This window comes from Ambystoma mexicanum, chromosome 11, assembly GCF_040938575.1.
Source record: "Ambystoma mexicanum isolate Mex_15411 chromosome 11, UKY_AmexF1_1, whole genome shotgun sequence".
Lineage (NCBI taxonomy): Eukaryota > Metazoa > Chordata > Amphibia > Caudata > Ambystomatidae > Ambystoma > Ambystoma mexicanum.
In genome coordinates this window covers 1443662335-1443686461 of record NC_090934.1, presented here as the reverse complement: position 1 = coordinate 1443686461, position 24127 = coordinate 1443662335, and the positions used below count along the sequence as shown (strand labels likewise).

Genomic DNA, 24127 nt, shown 5'->3' with positions numbered 1-24127 from the left:
AGGGAATGTAGGGACCACTTGTGAAGATTTGATCATTAACCCAACAATGATCAAAATGAAAGTAAGGTTGTGGGATTGGTGTATACATTGAGAACATACAGAAATACAAAGCGTCCAAGCATTATAAGCAAGCAGCTGGTGAAACGCCAGGGTATCTACATGTGTGTCCGTATCACAGGATCCGAATGGCATATTTTAGTTTCAGAATGAACATCTTGGGTACCTTGCGTGTAATGGGATCTCGAAGGAGGCTCAAGAGTGAAGACAGATGTCAAATTATGGAAACATTTAATTGGAAAATGTCAGGGAGCTAAGGGCCGGATTTATGGAATTATTTGCACAGGAAAAAGGGGACTTGCGTGCCAAACTGAGTGCCTAATCCTGTTAGTCGATTCATGGAATCAAATGTGCGGTACTTTTCCTGGATTTAAGTTGAGTTTGCGCAGGCCCAGCACGTCTTTGTGAGCCGTCGAGCGCCTTCCGCGAGAGGCCATGCAGAGCATGGGTGTGGCTTGCACAGAGGACTGTGGAGGGGGCGGAACACAGAAAATGGGGAACTACATGCCAAAAAGTTGGTGGTATGAGGCCCATACCGCAGGTAGTCCCTCGCACACCCACAATTTCGCCAAACGACATGTTTTCACTGAACCACCCGCGCAGCCTCTCGGCAGAGAAATGCCCATGCAAATTCCTCGATGTCTACACCACCTCAAAAGCAGGCGGACAGACACTTGCGCATAGGAATGACAGCACATAGGTGGGATTGCATGTTGAATTTAGGGGTGTGTGCATGCAGACAGGGTTCCGATCTAACTTAGGGGTGCGCATATGCAGCGTATCGGGTTGCAGGAACGGTTTACAGGGGTTCACATGCAGATTTTCGGAGTTATTATTTTTTGTCACAACCCAGCTCCTAATATAATCTCGCAAAAGAGAGGCCTGTGGGATAAGTGGACAGAGGCCGCACTCCTGGAGGCATCCACATGGATCAATAGTGCACATCCTATCCAGTCGTCTTCTTTGGCTCCGCATTTTTATAGCTATTGACTTTATTGCGAGAAGAGTGTGTTAAAAGGCTCTTGTTGCACACCAGTCGTCGAAAGTGAGCAGGAACGGTCGGGAGCGGTGTTCCAATACTATTATTTTTTAATATTTACAGCTTTGCTAGTTTTTGCAACCATTTTCACCATTCCAGCTCTGTTCTTTGTGTAGTTAAAGCACACTTCTCCACTTTACCACCAAATATCAGTTACAGCTAAACTGAAATCTATTTCAACTCAATTGGCTGTCAGCCAGCATGACCGCACCCCTTGAACAAAGCGTTGCACGTCGCTCCCTTCCTTCCTACTTTCTCCGCCGCCGCAGTAACAGTTCCATTACTTTTCTGGTACACTTTTGTTGCACACATGTCTTTCATCTTGTGCCATTGCATGAATTCAGTTTATTCAAATACAAATGTCTCTCTGAAATTCCAGTGTGCAATGGGTATTAATTACATTTAACTGAAAAAGCACCTAAACAGTTTGTTCCGGCATGTCATCTATAACGAGCCATTAAATAACAGCACTATAATCGCCCGTTTTATTATTGATTAATCGGGCGGATAGCTCAGGGGCAACATGCTCGCCTTGGAAACAAAATGACACAGAGCAAAACAGGTTCAATCCCCAGATCCGCGCTTAGAAACCGCTGGGTATTAAGCATGTTATACATAACCTATAATATTTATCACATAATGAAATGATCAGAGAATGGTTTATATTACTCAATGTTTTTGAAAGAGTAGAGGTGTAAACTCGTGTTTAAAACTTAATAACATTGGGCTTAAGCGTAGGTAAGGAGGAACAGAGATCCGTAAAATAGGAGCAGAATTGGAGATTACTTTCTCCCGTGTTTTGTCCTCTTTCTTTTGGAATATCCAGTCTCTGAATTTCAGCACTTAAGGCTCCAACTTGTATCTGGAGGCTTGCAGCTAAACACAGGGGTGTTGTTAGTTCTGGAAAAGATCCAGAGCTACACTAATGTCAGGACTGGCGTGAGTCAGGGCTAGCTAGCCTTTTGGTTGCAGCCCCTGAGCTTCTATCTGGGGCTACAACTAAAAGACCTGGGGCTATAGCCCCTTAAACCCCACCTAGCATCACCTCTGGGCTAAATAGGTTGTTTTTCCTGCTGTATTGCCTTTTAGATGAGACTGCCTACTTTAAACACCACAGATACTTCTGACGGCAACCTTTAAAACTCTAGTATAGGTGACAAATGATCTCAACTTCTTTTCCCCACTTCTTTCCCCCACTACCAATTTTGCTGCTGCCTGAAAGACCATTTTTGATGGGATTGATGCTGTCCTAGTTAAGCCCATCAAAACTGCATTGGCCCTCTTAAGGGCCAGGCTATCATGCAAGTCTATGCAAAACGGACGAGCATCTCGTTCTTGGCACTTGGGCAAGCACCACAACCTGAACCACAGTTCTACAATTCCCTGCCGGTAGAAATGGCGTAATCCACCTCGGAAGATGGGGTTGAATGTAAGCTCTCGGAATTCTTTTCTCAAGAAAAATGTTACCATTGGTCATTGGAGCTAGAATGCAAACTATGTTTTGGCACCCTCTGACAGCGTCCGTTTCACTGCCATTAACCGATCTTGAATGATCCTCTCATATTCCAGGTGATATTACCATCACCTATGTTTCCAGAGACCCCAACTTCAGCAAGAGTGAGGGTGTCCATGTATCACTGCAGCCCAGGCACACCTCCAGGGAGTGAAGGTTAGCAGTGGATGACACCTAAAGAGTTATTCTTTATTGCCCACATGCTAATGGATGGATACCCCATTCCTTTTGAAGACCCTCTAGTGTCCCCAGGGACATATTAAAAATCATTAGTGACAAAATCAAGCCCAGAGGCACCTCACAGTTCACGGGCTAGGGGGGCTTGGACAATTCTATCTGGACAAGCTGACTCCATCCAGAAGGAACTAATCCAAACCAGGACTGCCAGTCAAAATCCAATGCACCTGGAAACTATGGAGAGGGGGGCCTCATGGTTGATATTGATATTTTATTTCTATTGCTGACTAATCGCACGCCACTGTGTAGTCCAAAACTGCATGTAGGCAGGGTCCCACTCATTCATCATTTGCAAAGCATTGTCTACAGCCTAGAATGTTGCTGCATCGTTTCTGCAATAAGTTATAAGGAATGGCTGATACTTCAAATTCATCTGTAGTGGACTAGCTACTACTTCATTAATTAATTTATCGAGACAAGAAAGATGGGTGGAGGGCTTAAAATGTCCCCACTTTTAGGGGTTCAGATTTATCTTTTTCAAAGGAGGTCAAATTTGGCCAGAATTCATAGTGGTGGGAAACACTGCCTACCGTAGAATAGCATTGATGGTCATTAGTAAAGGAGTAATAACAGCAAACTGCCTTCATTAAATTTTACTTTAAACTTCTATATGTCACATTTACTTCTACAGCATGCTTTTTGTAGGGTGTAGATAAAGCATTACTCCTTTCATATAATAGGCGACTATTTGCAAGTTTACATCTGGTTCGCAATACCCCGGTCCCTGTTTGCTTTGGAATACGGATGACCCAAATATTCTATTCGGAAGTCATAAGGAAAGGTCATGGGGAATAGAGAGTGGGCTTTGCCTTAGAGGCTGGGGGAAAGATGGATTCAGTCTTTGAGTAGTTAAGAACCAGGCAGCCTACAGCCATCCAAGGGAATGGCTGAGAGGCAATTTGTGATGTGCTCTGAGATGGTTAGCATGAAAGTTGGAAAGAAGACGAAGAGCTGAGTGTTGTCAGCAGAGAGATGGTAGTGAAAGCCAAAGAGAGAAATACATGTACCCAGTGAGGAAATGTGGAGGCGTCTAGGGTGGATCCTAGAAGAATACCCACTGGGATGGGAGAGGATTTTTCAGAATGCTACGATATGGAGAAGGGGTGGTCAGAGAGATAAGGGACCTTCCAGTCAGGCATGTTGTCCTTGAAACAAAGCAAGTAGATTGTTAGGTGGAGGGAGGGTTGGCCGACCGTATCAAAGGTGGCAGAGAGATCAAGGAAGAGAAGCTTGAGAGTGTGAAGAGGTTAGAACATGTGATTCCTGTTCAAGAGCGGTTTCGGTTTAGTGTTTATCGCAAAACCTATATAGGAGAGTGTCGTTAGAGGGTGATCTTCTACGTAGATGACGTTGTAGTTAAAGAACACCCTTTTGTGTATATTTTAGGGTGGGTGTACAAGAGGGATGGAGGGACTGTTAGGGTCAGTAGTAGGATTTTTAAATTGGGTTTAATGCAGAACACCTTGTAGCAGGGTGGAAAGATTCCCAGAAATAAGTTGAAACTGTGCAGAGAGTTTAGTATAAATGATAGGAGCAACTCATGTTATTGTTTGTGTAGTAGGAATGTTGAGTAGATGATCTTATGGCTGGATGCTATTATTGGAGCTGTGGCATTTCCTCAGTCAAGCCCTCCATGTGCTGTGGATGAGGTATCTGATGTAATCACTTGCACTCATGACTGACTTGCTGTGACTGGCTGCAAACATCTGAAAAGTTGTCAAGAGCGGTGGAGTGGCTGATAGAGAATTCTGGAGATTTTGCAGTAGGCCTCTGTACCCTGGGCATCTTGTGTGTGTTTATTCCCAAATGATCTGATAGGAAAGGGGTTGGGCTTGCTGAAATTGTGTAATTTGGGGCCATTTTGAAAAAAATGTGCCCAGGCCTTTTTTTGGTTCCCATTCCACCCGTGGTTGTCAAGCGGTTAATGCGAGCCGAGAAGAAGAAGGGATTCCTAATGTCAGGTCACCATGCTGTCTTTTGCATTTTCCAGTGATGGGAACATATTAAGTGCACTTCAAAGAAATATTTGATGGACATGTTTTCTTAAAAAAATCTGCTGGCTAAGGATTTCCTCTTGAAGTAAATAACACACATTAGGAGTGCTGCTTGTCTACCTGGGGTTTCAGCTGCCAATCCAGAGTCTGCAAACGATGCTTTCAGCTTACACAACATTGCTTTGATGGTTCTGGCTCATGATATCTTGCATTCGTTAACGCTTTTCATGCATTATATGAAGCTTTTCTAAAAACAAATGTTTGCTCATTTAGTCCGCTATGTCTCTTTTAACATTTATTTATTGTGCATTTGTTAGGTGCTTAGACAACAAGTAAATTGTGTTTCAAAGCGCCCACATGGCAACAGGGATTCAAACAATATATACAATGGAGCATAAAGACGAAACTACTAGGCCTTGTGAGTATTCAGAACGTGCAAGTGCAGAGAGGGAAGAGGGCAGGAGCAAGTGGGGCGGGGGTAAGTGCTGGAATGTCCATGCTTGTGGGTGAGCAGCAGATGTAAGTCCCAGCTACAGTAAGTACTAGGGAGCATTGAGCTTCAGTAATTGGATAAGTGAAGGCCTACAGTGGGGTAGGCCATCTGGTGCCGGGCAAGTGCTGTGTGTAGGTAGAAGCTGAGGCGATTGAGTATGGGAGGCCAGGGCCCGAGGATACATAAGGGCCCTGGTCACCAATCGTAGTGACTGTGAAGTTAGCAGAGGAGGGAAGAAGGGAAGGAGGAAGTGAAAAGGAAAGTCTTGAGGAGCTTCCGGAATTGAGGAGGTCCAGCTCAAGACAAAGAGGAAGTGGGAGGCTGTTCCACAGGAGGGAGCCTGCTGAAACAAGAGATCAGCCTCTGGACCTCTGTTTAGCAAACCGCTTCACACAAAGGGATTTGGTCCCAGAGGAACACAGCGGTCTAGAAGGAGAATATTTACTGATAGCAAGTTGCAGATAGCATGGTCCTCGACCCCAGGCAGCCTTGTGGATGATGCAGAGGGATTTGAAGTGAATCTGTGCAGCAACCAGGAGCCAATGAAGAGTTTTTAGGGCAGGTAGATGCAGTTCCTGGGCTTGAGGCCAAGGATCAGTCTTGCTGACCTATTCTGGATAAGCTGCACAGGTCGTAGAGAGGAAGAAGGTATATTCAAAAGAAGGCTGTTGCAGTAGTCAAGCCTAGAAAGAACCAGAGCTCTGGTAACATTGAGCTTCTGGGGCAAGTGAGAAAAGGAGATTTCCTTTGAGAAAGAAGAGTTGAAAGTTGGACTACTTGGCAATGTCCTGGGTGTGAGGGAGGAAGGCGAGAGAGTAGTCAAAGATGACTCCAAGGTTTTTGGCTTTGATGATGGAGAGCCCATAGAGGATGGCCAGAGTGAGGGGAAGAAAGATGGGGCCGGGGCCCCGATAGGAAGGATCTCAGTCTTGCTGGCATTGAGGCAGAGATCATTGGATGTGCACCAGGACTGGATAACAGATAGGCAGTCCGAGATGATGGAAGACACAAGAGTATCAGCAGGAAGTTTGAAGAAGAGTTAAGTGTCATCTGCATAGCCCTGGAAGTTGGAGAAGAAGGAAATGATGCATGCCAGCAGAGTAAGGTAAGTGTTAATGAGCCACGGCAATAGGTTGGAGCCCTGAGGGACACCACAAGGAAGAAGAAGGTAGGCGTGATGAAGGTGCCCAGAATAACTTGGGACAGACGGTCAGTTGAGAAGGAGTTCAGCCAGTCCAGTCCCCGCTCCGATATACCCAAGGTGTCATGGAGCCGTTTTTTGGTGATGGAGTTGTTGACCATGTCAAAGGCCGAAGAGAAATCGAGTAGAATGAGGACAGCTGCAGAGGTAGAATACAGAGATGCAAGCAGTTCTTCTCGGGTGTTCAGAAGAGCGGTTTCCATGCTTGTGGATGCTTGGAATCCAGATTGATGGTCGTGGAGACTGCCAACAAGTTCAGTGTATGAGGTAAGTTGGGGGAAGGCCAATGTTGTCCTTGATGGGTCTGGCAGAGCAAGGGGAAACCGGTTTGGAGGAGACCTTCATAGAGCATACATCTCCAGTGACCTCATCAGGTGTGACAGGAGAGAAGGAGAGAGACAGGAGAGAAGGAGGAGAGAGAGTAAAGAGGGTGCAAAGTCATAGGAGGCAAGGGAGTGGGGGAGCAGTTGGGGTATCAAGGGTGTTCCGGATGTCCAGAGCTTGGGTGGTGAAGTGTGTGACCAGTGTTTTTCAGAGGGCCTGGGAAGGAAGAGGGGAGGAGGAGGAGACTGCAGAAGGGTTGGCTAGTTCCCTGCAGATTTGTTGTTGGATGTACCAGATACCTGTGCCTGGATGTGGGTCCTTTTCTTGGCAATGATGGAGAGTCTGTTTAACCTTTGGAGCAGGCTAGTTTGTCAAAAGTTGAGGCTAAGGTTTGCCACTTCTGTTCCGCAGCTCTGCACTTGCTTTTCAGGGCTGCAAGTTCAGAGTCGTACCAGGTGTTATGCTTAGAGGCAGGTTTCAGGCAGATCCTCATGACTGGGGCAAGAATTTCCAGAGTCTTAGTAATGGCCAGATGGAGGTTGCTGAGAGCAGGGTCAGAGTTAGAGTCAGTGGTGGGGGAGGAGGGGATGAAGGCGGATGAGAAGGCAGCAGCTGACACTCATTTCATCAGATGGATGTTTGTGAATGAGATTGGCAGGGCTGGAGGAGGTTCAGTCAGAGAGCTGAGGGTACCCAAGTAAGACGCAAGGAGAGAGTGGTCTGACCATTAGAGAGGTGTATCCGAGGGGGGGTGGTGAAAGGCCAGAGAGGATTGGGGGATCAAGAGTGTATCCTCCCGAGTGGGTTGGACCAAACGGAAGAATGGTGAGGGAGAGAGAGGTGCAAAGGTCAAGGAAGAGTGTGGATGGTTTGATATGGGAGTCCAAATGGATGTTGAAGTCCCCCAAGAGAAGGAGTTTGGAGGTTGTAGTGAGTAGAGATGAGCAGAAGTCAGCCCATTCAGAGATAAACAGGATGGTAGTGCTAGGGGGGCTGTAGATCATGACAATGATCAGAGAGGAGAATGGAGAGATGACCAACTTACAGACCAGGCTCTCAAAGAAGAAGTAAGGCTGAATGGGTATGATGGAGGCAGGAACCCACTCTGGGAAAATGAAGGCAACTCTGCACGCAGCACGATTAGGTTGTGGCTTGGAGACGATCTTGTAGCCATCATGGAGAAGGGATTCAAAAGCAGTGGCTGAGCTGCCAGTGAACCACGTCTCGGTAAGAGCGAGAATGTCAAGGTCAATGTCTACAAGAAGGAGGCAGATGTCAGCAGAGTGTTTGTTGGTTGAAGTGTGGCCAGGTGAAGGAGGTCTCCACCTTTCAAGGGTTTCTGAGGAGGAGTACATGGGTGTGCTACACCAGTCGGAGGGGGAGGGACAGAGAGAGTAGTTGAGGGAGAGACAGGTGAAGGAAGGAGGTTAATGAGGGATGGCAGGCGCCAGTCAAAGAGAAGGAGGTTGGGTTGAGGACCCTGAACCAAGATTGTGCCAGTGTGGTTGATAATAATTATACAGCGTGATGATGAGAAGCATGCCAAGAGGACTTCAAGCTTGGTGCCACCATCAATGGGAGAGGATGTGAAAGGGAGAGAGTAGAGATGAGATGAGGAGTCATAGATCTGGGAAGAAAACAGAGAAGAGGATATCGGTGAAGACCTGTCTGGAAGTTGCACTGACATAGGTGTCTGCAATAGATAGGCCATGGTTGGCATTCAAGAAGTCTTTTCTGTGCTTTATCTGACTTCATGAGTGACTGTCGGTAGGCGATAGTGTAGCAGTTAGAGAAGATAGGAGAGATGGTAAGTTCCAACAGAGTAGCTGAGGACAGCTCTAGGAAAGAGGGGTGGCTGCACTGCACAGTCCTAGCTTAAACCCATCATATGGCCTAGTAGTTACAGGAGGGTCACAACGATGCAATGCAAAATGTGGGGTGCAAAACATTACAATCACACAACGTAGGTTCAAGAATCCAGAGGGCACAGAAAATGCAATACAAAATGTGGGGTGCAAGAAGTTACAATCACACACACCTAGGTTAAAGAATTCAAGGGGCACTGAAAATGCAATGCAAAATATGGGGTGGAAGAAGTTACAATCACACACACCTAGGTTCAAGAATCCGGGGGGCACAGAAAATGCAATGCAGAATGTGGTGTGCAAGAAGTTACAATCACACACCTAGATTCGAACTTCAAGCAGGGCACAAACATGCAATGAAGAAGAGGAAGATTAGGTCAGACAGAATGTCAGAGAGAGGAAGAAGTAACAGGTCAGGTTTGTTAGTGGAGGAGGCAGTGGGGGAGTTCAGCCATCTCTCACTTGATGTTGTGGGCAGAGCTTGGAGGTGCAAGGGCACACGTTCGTCTAGGCACTGGCTGCTTTGGGAAGCTCTTCATGGCTCAGGGATCAAAAAAGGTGGAGGGCCCTCCAGGCCCTCTTCGGCCCGGACAGGCATGGACAGGACCTTTGATGTGGGCCTTTGAGTTGAGGGCCAGTTTACGCCTTCCGGCTCCCATTTGGCCCTGATGTGCAGAGGCGTACCCAATCCAATGAGGAGGCAGGGCAGGCTGCACAACACTTTTGCTAGTTAGGAACCATGGCAGCCATGATGGAAGCTGCGATGGCAGTAAGCTCATTGTGGCAGAGAACACAATTATGCAAGAAAGCAGCCCCTGTGTTGTAGGCATGATCGATTGAAGTGAAGAGCATAGCCCAGAAATGCAGATGGTGAATATTAGAGCGCACTTCACTGCGTTGTGCAGTTACAATATGCCGGGCCCCAACGGGGCTCACCTCTCATCAGTGCTAAGCCTCAGTGTATCTGCTGGAAGCCCCCCAGCAGCCTCATGTAGGAACTACACAGTGGATCCTCTGCTTTTCTGCCCGTCGGGAAGAGTGGGCGAAAGTGAAATGTTTGCCCCTGGTTATGGTATCCTCCCTTTGCTCCCTGTTTTAATACTGTGGGCCTCATTCCAAGTTTGGCGAAGCGGTAAGAAACTGAGGGTTATTACTCTTTCAGGCAGTAAGGGAATTACTGCCAATTTTAAAACTCTGTCAAATCCCAAGTTTGGCGTTGAAGTGGCGGATTTGGTGAATCCTCCACTTTAACGCCCAAAATCAGTGGAATTATCGTGGCAGAATTACCACTCATAGTAATTCCACCAAAAACCCCATGGAGTTCTACTAACTCCTAAAATGGGGACTTGCACCGTTCTACCACCACACGGGCCTGATTTAAAAAGTGATTTCCAATGGGACCGCGCCATTGTAAAAGGTCTTTGCAAATCTGACTGATAGCTTTCTCAAGTTTGTCTATGAGCCACCCACAAATAGTGGCTTTTCATTGTGAATACGAAAGAGATTTTCTTCGTGTAAAGGTGCTGGTAGATAACTCTATTCCACAACATCATGTGCAAATATGTTGCCATTTTTGTGTCTATACAAAAAAGAAAAGTAACATATTTCACATGTAGCAAGTTATGCCATACGCAGCGATACTAACCTTCAAAATTTGTTGAGTTTGATCATTGACTGATCTACGTTGTCAAAAACAAGCGTTTTTAAATAACACTGAAAGCAACATCGAGAACTCGCACCCTTTGTGATAAAAAAGGGGTGCGCATTCTAAACTTGGCAAACATGGCCGCGTGGGGTACCGCGAGATGTTAGAGAAATTAAGTAGCAGGGAGAGGCAATGCTGGGACTGTGTGCTGTCAATTATAACAAACATGTACATTAATGGCATTTTGTACCCTGAACATGTTTTTTAGTGTTCCATATTGCAAGGCCATTCAAGTAAAAATATATTTATGCATTCAAATTTGGAAGATATTCAAATCCATTGTGATATTCAATTATACTTTCTGATCTATGCTCAAGTTTATTTTGTATTGCAAATGTGTAACAATTCACAGGAGTCGTGATTCAAACTGCCATCAAGAGAGAATTATTGTAATTGTGCATGCACCTATGAAAACAATACTGATATTGGTAATTCAGGAGTGATGGATTAAGTGCAATGACAGTTGTTGTTAGAAATTAACTTGTGAAGATAAAAAGTACATCAAAGGGCTTCAGTATGAGAATGTTGAATTTAGGAAAGGACAGCGTTGGTGTTGTTTAATGATAGTTTAGGATTTCATGTTCCCTGATTATTTAGTACTTTTCTTTCCCACTAATTCAGAATGAATACCAGCCAAGGCTTTGAACATGGACACTTAAAGTCTTTGAAAATGTAAACTTAAAGTCTTTGAAAATGTAAACTTTAAGTCTTTGAAAATGTAAACGTGCTCTTCCTATTTACTTAAATATAAACATTAAATCCTTAAAGACACAGAAGAGGGGTTAGCACAAGTGACAAGGACTTGCACTTTGAGGCTAAACGTCTTCCCTGTGGCAATTTGAAAAATGAATATATATGAAATGAGTTTTGTATGCCTATGAATGCATGTTGATAAACCTTCATTCTTGCTAAACTTTTGGTGAACCACATTTTATTTGCCTTAGGGAATCGAAAAGAGAGCAGAACCCCCCAAAAAGGTAAATTATCTCATCTCACTCTCTTCTAGAAACTATGAAAATGAAATGAATTAATCGCTTAATTAATCAGGGGTCAGTTATTAGAGCACCTTAGAATTCTAATTACTTTTTGGGATATGATCTTGATCAAATGCTTTCATCTGTAAAGCATGGTTCTGTATAACGACTTGCCTTGCTCTTCCATACAGAGCCATGCTGACTGTGCTTGCGTCATCAATGTTCCTGGTGGCAATATGACGGTGGTGCCCGGAAAATGCCCCAGCCCCGGTTGCCAAGAGGCCTTCCTTACATTCCTGTGTGTCATGTGTGTCTGCAGCATGCTCGGGGCAATGGCACAGACTCCATCGGTTATCATTCTCATCAGGTGAGGCTTTCAATGCAAAAGCCCTGGGGGGCAGAGCTAAGCTTTTACACCCGGTGCGAACACAAGGACGTATGTGTTTGGCAGGTATGCAGAATGTGTCTGTTACTTTGAAAGCATGCATCCACTAATGTTTTCTGTTATCCTGTGATTTTAAATATGTGCTATATGGTCTTAGTGTATTATATGCTTATCCTGCACCCCCACCCGGTTCCCACCCGTGGTGGTCTAGCAGAGAGAGATTTATGAAGATGGTGCTTGGTGGGGGGGCATTAGGCTGCAGCTTTGGGACAGGTGTGTGTGGTGCCATCTTCCATTATCTCAGTGATCGAAGTGAGCGGGAACAGTCGGGAGCGGTGTTCCACTACTTTTATTTTTATCTGTTTGCCATTCCTCTACTTGTTACAACCATATTCACCATGCTATGTCGAGAATGTGTTCATTCATGTCCCTGTGCACGCGTAAAGCTGTGATAGGAGCCTTAGTTACCGGTCACTTAGACTACTGCAATGCCCCGGCTGCAACCCCTTATCACATGTTGCACAATGCTTCTGCCCAGAGGCGTTGCTAGGTGGGGGCTAAGGGGGCTATAGCCCCTGGTCTTTTGGTTGTAGCCCCGGATAGAATCTCAGGAGCTACACCAAAAGGCTAGCTAGCCCCCAGTCCCAACAGTTCCAACATCAGAGTAGCCCCGGGTCTTTTCCAGACCTAGCAACACCGTTCTGCCTACCTCTCTCCTGCTGAAACTGCAGTTTGGTACACTTTTACCATTGCCTTATCCCCTTTCCATCAGCTTTCTTCAGGCCCTGATCTGGGTTCATAGTTTCTTCATCCTCCTCTCTGTGCCCTCTTTCTCCTCCTCCTCCTCTCTTTGCTCTGCGATGTGCACTGCTATCCTCCTTCTCCTCCCTTTGAACGGCCCTTCTCTGTGCTCCGCTCTGAGTTCACTCTTTTTTGCCTCCTCTTCTGGGGGTCCTGCATGTCTCCCCTCATCCGTGCCCAGCGCTGTGCTCACATTCCTCTTCATCCCTTACATGTCTCCTCCTCTTCTCCATTCCCAGTCACTCTACGTGAGGATCGATTCTCCACCCTCTATGCATGTCCTTTGAGGTGCCATGCTTCTCATATGGGCAGAGTTTGCACAGACATCCTAAGGCTTTTAAATGTGTCGGATTGAATAAAGCATTTAATGGAACATGAAAAATACTGTATTTACATTTGTTTATGTTTATATGTGCTATGTTTGACAACATTGTTTTTTTATATTTGATATGTGTTTTGGATCACAAAATGTAATGGAGAAATACCACTAGTCAGACACTGAATCTTGAATTTGGTACCATTGGCCAATGGTAGAGGACTTAGAGAAAAGCTGACTAATGACTACATAGATGTTTTTCTGATTTGTTGTGTCTTGTTGATGTACACTGCACACCGCTACCACCCAAGGGCAGCCTCCAGGCACTCTCATATGTACACAGACATGTATAAGCAGATTTACTGAATTGAATTAAATACAAAGTGTGAGGAACCCAACCAAAACACTTGTTTTCATTCACCATATTAATATTTATTATAAAAAGCAGTGACTATCTCACTGAGAAGCAAGATCATGATTAAAAGTACAAAGAGACCTTATAATTGCCATCACCAATCACCAAGGCATGCTCCGCAGGAGGATAGCTTAGGGGCAATGTATTTGTATTTTGTATTTGTATTTGTTTTATTTGTAGAGCGCGCCTGGCCCAAAGGCATCTGGGCGCATATCTTATGTTACAGTTACATATGAACCACAAGGTGCAGTTACACAAATTTACAAGGAGCATGAGTGAAAGGTACACAGTCTAGTAGACAGTGGGTAGAAATGTTAGAGACTAAACATCAGGGAGGCAACTAGAATTTAGAGCAGACTAAAAAGTACCATAGTACGAAAGCTACAGTATAAATACAGAGGTAATGTACAACAAGACAACTTTAGACATCTTGGGACACCAGCCATGTCTTGCTGTTGTGCTTAAAAGAGTGGAAGGATGGCTCATTCCTGATGGGGTTGGGCAGCGAGTTCCATAATTTAGCGGCGAGGATAGGGAAACTCACCCCGCCAGCTTTTTTGAAGTTTGTATCTTGGTTCCTTGAGACTATACGTTTGGGTAGATCTCAGTGGGCATGTAGAAGAGTGCTGAAAAAAGTGGTTTACCAAATAAGTGGGGGCCTGATTGTTCACAAATGTATGTGTGATAGCGAGCGTTTTAAGTGATATTCTTTGGGTGACCGATAACCAATGAAGGCTTCGTCTAGTGTCCGAGATGTGTGAAGGTCTAGGAAAGTTAAGGGCAGCCCTAATGGCATTGTTTTGAGTAACCTGGAGTTTGTTTAGGTTGGGATGACTAGTCCCTAGGTACAGTGCATTACAGTAATCTAGTTTAGACATAACTAATGTCCTTGCGAGAGTAATGCAGTTAGGAGTGGTAAGGAAAGGGCAGCAGGCTGAGATCAGTTTGCAGGTGTATGTGGAGGCTGCAATGACAGCGTTAGTTTGTCTGTTGAGCGAAAGTGTGGAATTGAGGTAGATTCTGAGGGTTTGGGTATTATTAGAAACCTGGATAGTGTTACCATCAATGTTGAAGGCTTTGAAGGCCGGGTCCAATTTGTTAATCAATCCGGTTCTGTGAGACGAGGATGAGGAGCTCTGTCTTGTCATCATTGAGAGAGAGCTCATGTTGGGCCATCCAAGCCTGTATGACTTGATGGACCCCATTCAGCGCCTTAGTGTCTATAGTGTGGTCACCTGTGATAGGAATGAGTATCTGAGTATCATCAGCACAGTTGGTGTTTGTGACCCCCAGATAGTCAAGTATGTCAAATAGAGGTTTGGTGAACACATTATAGAGTGTGGGAGAAACACAATATCCTTGGGGGACCCCACATAGGACTGGTGATGGTTCGGCCGAGGAGGAGGGGGAAAAGATCCTCATGGACCTATTGTTCAAAACGATCTGATCCATGTGCTCGCCTTGAAAGCAAGATGACACGGAGCAACACAGGTTTGATCCCCGGATCCATGCTTAGGAACCTCTGGGTATTAAGTGCATTATAAATAACCCACCATGTCTAGAAATGCTATGCCTCGTGCAGTAATTCAAAACATTAAGGAAAGGTACATTTGTAGAGTGTGGACCAACATCAAGACATAGGTGGTGGTCAACTGCGAAATTCAACCTTACCATAAGATTGAACGTTTGTCATTTACACCACCAATGAGACGCATCAAACCCAGATGGATTCGGACACAATGGAAAGTGAGCAGGGATCGCTTGGGCCATGACTGTGACCCCTGTGTTGGCGTGTGTCCACGCCTTGTCTTATGGCGGTTCATTTTGGGCAAGGGGGACATTGTTTCCACGTCTAACTAAGATCATCCAATCTTTGTCATTCGAGGCAGCAGATGCAAATCCTGCAAACTCTCTCTCCCTTTGGTGACTGCCTACTAGAGCACTCGGGCTACCAGCTCAGAGCCAGGGGATTACGCAACCTGCAGCTGTCTCCTGGTGCAACAGTGCAGTCAATTTCTGGGGAAAGTGGCTAGGGATTAGGCTGTACACTCCAAGCTCCCGTGGGAGCTGGTCACCCTCACTAGTCCCTGTGCATGGCATCCTCAGCACAGCCTAGCTAACCTGCAATTCACCCACATCCCTGTGGGAAAAGGGGAATGAGAAAAAAAGAATAGATGCAGTCTCATTGACCTCTGTGGTGAAGATACTATGAGCAAAAATGTACAAATAAGATTGTATCAATTATTTCTACTTCTCCAGTAACTAAGGCAACACTGCTTATTTCTCCTATGTCTTATCATCTTAATTACTTCTGTAAATTACAGACTCTGCTTAAAAGCTGAGAGGCTCCTTACAACTGAACACCGTCTGGAGCTAGCTACTCCTGTGCTGACAACTAAGTTCACAGACAATATATTTCACTGTACATAACGTTGTAATCACTAGCGGAAAATCCTGATGTTGACCTTTTTCCTCATTAAGTTAGATAACCAAGAGAGGGAGTTTGCCTGACAGACCTATTGAACCTACGCAGCCCTTATCAGGTCTAATCTTGCTGTGCCCATTCCTTTTAGTCAGTTTCAAATATAACATTAGCTGGAAATTGCAACTACCTAAAAATCCCTAAAAGTATAATAAATAAAAAAGACTACACATCTTGAAGGAATATCTTGATAACAAAAAGGGGGCGGCGGTGGGTGAGGTAACACCCCCTCTCGTACTGTCAGATTCTGCTTGAAGTCAGCAAAATGTTCCCAGAGCTGTTACTCGCTAATCTATCTAAATTGCCAGACTGTGCTGTGCTCCAAACCATCGATTGAGAACATACTTCAGCTGCCAAAAGACCTTACGTTATGTATTTTCCAATATTACCTCTATGTTGCACCAGGTTCATGGGTAAACACGCATTGGCAATGCCAACAGTTTTGGCTTTGGTGTAGGGTTGGAAAAGGCATGTTCCAGGCACTGCCATAGTGATATTAACTGGCCATCCATAAAAGCAGCTGAAAATGGTGTGAGCAGGGAACAGAAAAGCAGTACCTTGCACACGCACAATACTTATACACCAGACAAAATAGTTGGTGTTGCCAATGCTTGTTTTTAACAGGATTGCAGTGGATGATATCCATACTCTTTATGAATCAAGTGGCTGACTACAGACCTGTTAGAGATCTTTTTGGGCTATATTTAGCATCTCGTGGTATTTTGTGGGATTTTGATATGGTGGTATTTTTTGTATGTCTTTGCAATATATTGTGGTAAACATATTGCGGTATTTCTATAGTGGTGAAACTAATTTCAGAACACTGCCTAATAATGATTTCAGCAGGGTCACTAACGGTAAACAAATACTGCACTGTACACTCGGAATAATTGCCTTTAGCTCTCCTGTGATATTGTATTTACAATATCACTCTCATGCCTTTTTGGCTCTGTTTCAAAATACATTAAACATGCAAATGAAATACAAAACATTCATTCAACCTCTCAAAGTAAAACAATGTACTGTGACTAACTTTGCTTTAGTATTTTTAGTATATTTAGTATTAAATTACTTTTTCAAATTATTATTTTTTATCAGAAACTAGAAATATGCAAGTTACACAGAATGACATGTGCACTCACGTTGTAATTCAACATAAGCGAGGTTTTTGCTGCAATAGATTTCAATGCTTTATCTGCGATAATGTGCAGAGCTCTGCCTGTTAAAGGCATTGAACTTAACACAAAGCTGGCGAAGCCTAAATCACTCTGAATTGCAGAAAAACTTGGAGAAATATAATCACAGTTTTACAGGCACATTTAAATTACTATTATTAATGCAGAGCCTAAAAATGAACTGAATTATTTAACCTATGCTATATAATATCAAATCATCCACTTCAACAAGCTCATCAATTACTTGTATAATCACCTAAATCTGTTTGCTGTCGCGGTTTATTATGCAGTCAAACTGAACTCAGGGAGTTCCTTTCCCCCCCCAATGAATGTGGCGCACAATAAATCACTATGATTTTGTTAAGGTTCACTTTGGTAAGGCATGCAATCTGTCTCACACACAACACCAACAAATACCCAGTGCCACAATGGACTAGGAACCAGGCTGGTGTGTATTAAGAATATAGATTTATTAATTTATTTAAACCAAATTTTACAACCAGACTAACATCAGCCACCAGTGCTCTGGCAACACAAGAACAGAAATGACTTCCGTAAAGGCACCAACACAGAGATAATACTGAGATGTGCAGTTACAATGTATTTTCAAATCACCCACCAATACAGAAAAAGAACAATTCAAGACAGACACACAATGATTGCTCATTTGGGTGTATTACTTTATCTCCCAGTGACCCCCACCCTGCATACATCATTTAGACTTGACCCCGCCGAATTGAAGACCAGTGGAAGAGAGTGGGATCACAATGGGAAAATCGTTTGGGGGATTCTAATCACAGATACAATATGAGGGAAAGAAAATCAATGGGAAATTTGGTTTGCCATACCTAAAAAGAACAGGCAAGGCTTTGTGGTTCTGGTCAGAACACAGTGGGAACAATGGGGGCAATTATGTTTTGCACCCGGCTCATGCAAAGGCAATACCAGGCTTCACACTTGTGATTTGAAATGAAGGGGATCAATGGGGAATTTCGTTTTGCACCTTGCAAACTCCCATACTTACAGAAGAGGTCTTGGAATGGACATCCGGGAACAGCAGGGCAACTCTGGGCCAGCAAGGGTGTCAGCCAAGGAGTGTTTCCTTTGAATTCTCCAAGGGATCCCAGTCAGCATCTATGTCTCCTGGTTCCTTTCTCCAATTCAAGATTTGGGCTTCTTTGCTGGGATGTTTTTAGCACGAGTTCAGCACCAGGTTGCCTCCCGGAATAAGTGAAAAAGCCCATTTCTGATGCAAACTGATCTACTTACAGGGCAAATGACATCACATACTTGTCATGATTCCCGCAAAAGGGATTGGTTGATTTTCTCTACCCACCTGTCGACTAAGAGGACAAGGAGATGGGGAGTGAATCAGGACAGCTGTGGGAGGAGAAAGCTTTGTCATCCCAATCTGTCAATGGGCTTGGCATGTTCAAAACTCACAAAATCTATCAACATGGCAGGTATCCTAATTTTTCAAATCTTTACATGTATGAATATATTTTTAAGAACTACATTTTAAGGCAAATCAGATGATGCTAATCTGAAGTTGGGACGTCCTTCGCATGCAGAGATATGGGTTTTCTTCATTTATTCAGGAGCCGTATCAGTGAAAAATATACCACTTCATGGTTTTCATGTTAATTATTTCCTTCACCCTCACACTAACTTTCAAATCTATTGAAATCAAGGGAAGGCCCAAATCTAATTTTCATTAGTAACTTTAGTTATGTTGATCGCACAAACCTCATTTTAACATGGTTCAAAGAGGGTTACAGTCACATTTAATTAAAGTCTGGAATGACCGTTGTGGCATAAACGCTGCCTTTTTTAATGCAATAAAATGTATTTTTCTATTAATCAATCCCCAGCTTCACAGGCTTTCCTCACTCTAGCCCCCACTTTTGTTCCTCTAAGTTTCATTTATCCTTACACATGTGACCAGCCAGTAGAGGGTTCATGTTTATCTTAGCCTATCCCTCTTCAAGGCCTGTGAGGCCCTGATAGCAACTCTAATGGACATTTTATGGGAATTGTGACCTCAAGGTCACATCTGCTGCAAGAACAGGAATGGCCTTATCAGTCCTTGCCATGGTTTACATCTGAACAGTGTATTTCTTTCTATATTTTTCAGTAATGTCCCTGATTGATGGTGACACCCAGGCCTCTCTCCCCAGGATAGCACAGGAAAGGTCTTGGAGGTTAAGTTTCATATTTGGAGAAATGTCAGGCTCATGTACCCTGCAAGCAATGGCGCTTCAAACTCACACAATGCGATTTTCATGACATCTTATAAGGCACCTGGGCCTTATCCATAATTACTATTTTTCTTTAATTTCACAGTTTCAAAATACATGAGTATCACTTCTGGATTGTCCATATGCATAGGGCAGTTATGTGAGTAAACCATGTTAAAACTTTGAAAGTCTAGTGAGCACTTCTCTTAGCTACTGCCATTTGGATGAAGGAAAAACAAAAAGGAAATTATTGTATTTCTTGTAAATGCAAGGACCTTGATTTCAATTTCGATGACTGGCGCACAATCTGATATTACATTGACAATAATGTATGCACTGCTGTCTCTTTAGGTGAAAGTGTGCTCTCCATGGATTGAGTGAAATGGCACTGTCAGTCAAATGTCTTTCTTTTCCTTGCTGCAATGCATTGTGCATATCTTCACACTGTTGAAATTCACCCACTTTCTTTCCTTAGGCCTGTTTTTTGTTCAATAGGCGTTATGTCTGACATCCCCATTTCTGTGCTGGCCTTTATAGTGGGCATTTATAAATCAATGTGACCTCTTTATTTCTGGCATTCAGGGTCTATATTTCACCCCACATAGTGATATTCCCTGACTTAGCTTGGCAGTAATCCACAAAGTCCTTCCCCAGCCTTTCCGCTTGGCTCACACAGGGTCATTCACAGATAAGGTTGCTCGAGACTGCAGCTCTTCTAAGGACTGTCAACCCAGGCGAGAGCCAGACAGCCTGCAGCACTGCAGACAGTCAGCAAGAATCTTCCCTCTTTTCCAGCAATTCTGCTCCATTTCTAAGTGAGTGAGAGAAAGGCCCATCCCTCTCTGCCTCAAACCCTTTTTTAAAACCCATGTGTCACTCAAAAAGCAATAGCATGTGATTTCCTCTGTGCCTTTAACCGAGATACAAACTACATCACTGAAGTGACATTGCTACATCCCTCATGCACTTCTTGCCCCGAGGCAATGCAATGTCTTTAGCAGCACAGATCTCACATTCCACGCTTTAAATCACAGCGCTGCTTTTAGGCTGCATGTTTAAATTATGTTCCTTTTCCACTTCCAGAGCATCATGCATGTCTATCAATCTGCGTCCTGTTTATATCATAGACTGGTTTGCACTACATGTTATTATGGGAGTCTGTATGTTACATGGGTAGGGTTAATTAATGTTTAGTTTCATGTTAATTTTATTTTGTTGGTCCTGTTAATTGTTTTAGTGCAACGCAGCCCATTAAAATAGCATTGTGGAGTAAAGTGATTATTTTCTAGCATGTGTTCTGTGCATTGGCATCTATTTAGATTCAGCCTGAGTCTCATAACCTTGATTCCCATCTATGAGTCTCACACCCTTGGCCCTAGTTAAGATTGAAACCTTCGCTAAAATGTGGATGATGAAATGCAGAGCCTATATTCCTACCCCCTCCTTTGTTTCTGCTGGGACATAATCCAAAATCACTTCAGGAAAAAAACAAACATGCAATAATCCCAACTTGGATCTTGGCACGATTTTACCTTGATCGTAATAGTCAAGCAACAAATAGCATGCAATTGGTAATATTCATACAGGAACACATTTCTGAATATATCTCTATTATTGCGCAAAAGAAAAAATATCTTTTTTGTATCTTTATGTTTTGATCACCTTTTTTCTTTTATCTTCATATGATTGATGATCTGTTAGTGTTTTTTGGATTTTAGATTTTTTTTTAACTGTAAAATATTACAGGAAAACATTGTCACTTTCAATAACCATAAGTCCATAGAACGGTGGCAATGACATCAGTCCAATATAAGAATCAGTAAAAATCAGTTTGTAAAAAATGATTTAAAAAAATAGTCTTTAACAGTCAGTCAGGAATTGTTCCGGAAACCGTTCTTGGTGTCAACCTACCTCCTCTGTAAATGGGACTTCTTTCAGAGTCATCATCTTCACCCCCTTCTTCAGTCCAGGGGGCTTTGCAGGGGACTTCATTGCAGTGGCATCCTCCAGAGATCCGGTGCATCCGGTGTCTGGCGCACTGAAGGGGAAAACAATACTTTTTCTAGGGTAAAAAGAAGAGACAACTTAAGAATCAAGTACACCTATCCCTTTATTTTTCCCTTCTCACTGGGATATCTGAAATCAATTAATATTATATGTACAAATGCACATAGTGCATAAAACACCATACAATGCAACACAGAGATCTCTTTAGGACCATCTCAAATAACATACATTAAACATACAAATTCACACAGCCAGCACATTTCAGGGAACAGTCTCAAACACAACCCATGTGTCACTCAAAAAGCACCTCCCCTTGATAATTTAAAATAGCACATGGTTTCCTCTGTGCCTTTACCCGAGATACAAACTACATCATTGAAGAAAAATTGTTACATCCATCCAGCGTTTATTGCCCCGAGTTAATGCTATGTCTTTCGCAGAACGGATCTCACATTCCACACTGTACATCACAGCGCAGCTTCAAGCCTGTAAGTTTATTATTTTTTCCTTTTCCATTTCCAGAGCATCATGCATTTCCATCAATCCGCATCCAGCTTATATCATGGACTAGTTTGCACTACATGTTATTATGGGAGTCTGTTAAATGTTACATGGGTAGGGGTAAATTAGTGTTTTAGTTTCATGGTAGACTTAATTTTTTAGTGCAACTCAGCCCATTAAAATAGCATCATGGACCAACGTGAATATTTGCTAGCATGTGCTCTGTGCATTGGCATCTATTTAGATTCATCCTGAGACTCATACCCTTGAACCACATATGTGACTCTCACACCCTTGACCCTAGTTAAAATTCAAACCTTCGCTAAATTGTGGATGAGGAAATGCAGAGCCTATATTCATAAGACCAGCCCTGCTTAAGACATTTTTATTGCACAATTGCCATGTGTACAGCTTCAAGTAAGTCAATTTTGTAATTCGACTAGTCAGCTTAGTAAAACTTTACACACTGCCTAAATCCCCATGAACTGCAAGATTAGTGGAACTCAAGATGATTTCCTTCCCAATATAGCATTTGAATTGGAAATACTTTGTGAGGTGTCCACTTCTTCACTATGTTCCCTACTCTCACGGTGCCTTTCCTCATGGGTATTGCTCGCGTAACTTCAAGCTCTGTATTCTTAGGAAAGTCCTTCCATACATTCCCGCAAACAGTCAGGTGCCGGTGGTAACCGCGCTTGTTATGTGTGGGCTAGACTATTGCAACTCGCTTTATCTGGCACAGCCATGTTACTTGATACATCGGCTCCAAGTACTGCAGAACTCTGCCGCTAGGGCCATTCTTCACCCCCCTTTTGGAGCCCATATGGCCCCGTTGTTGAGACTGCTCCACTGGCTTCCAATGGAAAATCGGATCCTGTTTAAATCCATGTGTATTGTGCACCATGCCTTTTATGGCATGGGGCTGAATATCTTCGGGCCAAATTTCCACACTACACCCCTACTCGCTGTCTCCGCTCACAGTCTGCTTGTCTTGTTGTGGTTCCTCGGTTCAGATTGTCTCAGAAAGGCGGGCGTGCCTTCTCGGTGGTTACCTGCAGGGCATGGAACGCTCTTCCTCTCACCTTGCGTGAGACCGTGGACCAACTCTCCCTTCGTCGACCACTGAAACACTTGTGTTTTAGACTCTGGAAAGTTAACTCCTGATCACGCTTCAGCGCCATGGTGCCCTTGGGCGAACGTGTGCTTAACAAATTTAGTTAACATAACATAACATAACACATAACTTGAACAAGAATGTGTGAAAGAGAGAGAGAGAGAGAGAGAGAGAGAGAGAGAGAGAGAGAGAGAGAGAGAGAGAGAGAGAGAAAGAGAAAGGGACAGATAGAGCAAAGGTGCATTAGATCCTATAGAGTGCAGTTGCCAAACAGTAAAAGAGTAGAGCAAGAGAATATAACCCAACTATTGAATTCCCCATGGCCCTAAGGTGACTATTCATCCAACATTAACTTCTAATTCTCAGCCTCATTTCATTGCAATTGTAAAATTATACATATATTCTTTTTTAACCGAAACAAACATGTTTGGCAGACTGTCCTATCAAAACCAACAAGCTTTTCACACTGTACTAGCAGCTGCACCACTCCCACATTACCAGCACCCATTTCCCACTTCACGGCGCTCTGCACTGGCAGTGGCTCCACTCCTACATTGCTAGCACCCATTTCCCACTTCACGGTGCTCTGCACTAGCAGCGGCTCCACTCCTACATTGCTAGCACCCATTTTCCACTTCACAGCGCTCTGCACTGGCAGCTGCTCCACTCCTACATTGCTAGCACCCATTTTCCACTTCACAGCACTCTCCACTGGCAGCTGCTCCACTCCTACATTGCTAGCACCCATTTCCCACTTCACGGTGCTCTGCACTAGCAGCTGCTCCACTCCTACATTGCTAGCACCCATTTCCCACTTCACGGTGCTCTGAACTAGCAGCTGCTCCACTCCTGCATTGCTAGCACCCATTTCCCACTTCACGGCGCTCTGCACTGGCAGCGGCTCCACTCCTACATTGTTAGCACCATTTCCCACTTCATGGCGCTCTGCACTGGCAGCTGCTCCACTCCTACATTGCTAACACCCATTTCCCACTTCACGGCACTCTGCACTAGAAGCAGCTCCCCCCCTACATTGCTAGCACCCATTTCCTACTTCACGGCGCTCTGCACTGGCCGCGGCTCCTCCAATATATTGTTAGCACCCATTTCCCACTTCACGGCGCTCTGCACTGGCAGCTGCTCCACTCCTACATTAGCAGCACCCATTTCCCACTTCACGGCGCTCTGCACTAGCAGCTGCTCCACTCCTACATTACTAGCACCCATTTCACACATCCCACTTCACAGCGCTCTGCACTGGCAGCGGCTACACTCCTACATAGCCAGCACCC

At 44.1% G+C, this 24127-nt stretch overlaps 1 protein-coding gene across 2 annotated transcripts in view; it reads left to right on the top strand.

Moving 5' to 3' along the window:
• SLCO3A1 (solute carrier organic anion transporter family member 3A1) overlaps nt 1-24127 on the top strand; it is a 677321-nt gene that overhangs the window by 580815 nt on the left and 72379 nt on the right. Inside the window, exons 8-9 of one of the 2 annotated variants that reach the window (XM_069625077.1) lie at nt 11373-11405; nt 11594-11769. In XM_069625077.1, coding sequence (XP_069481178.1) covers nt 11373-11405; nt 11594-11769 — 209 coding nt within the window. The remainder of the gene's footprint in view (nt 1-11372; nt 11406-11593; nt 11770-24127) is intronic. The other variant, XM_069625078.1, reaches the window with a different exon arrangement.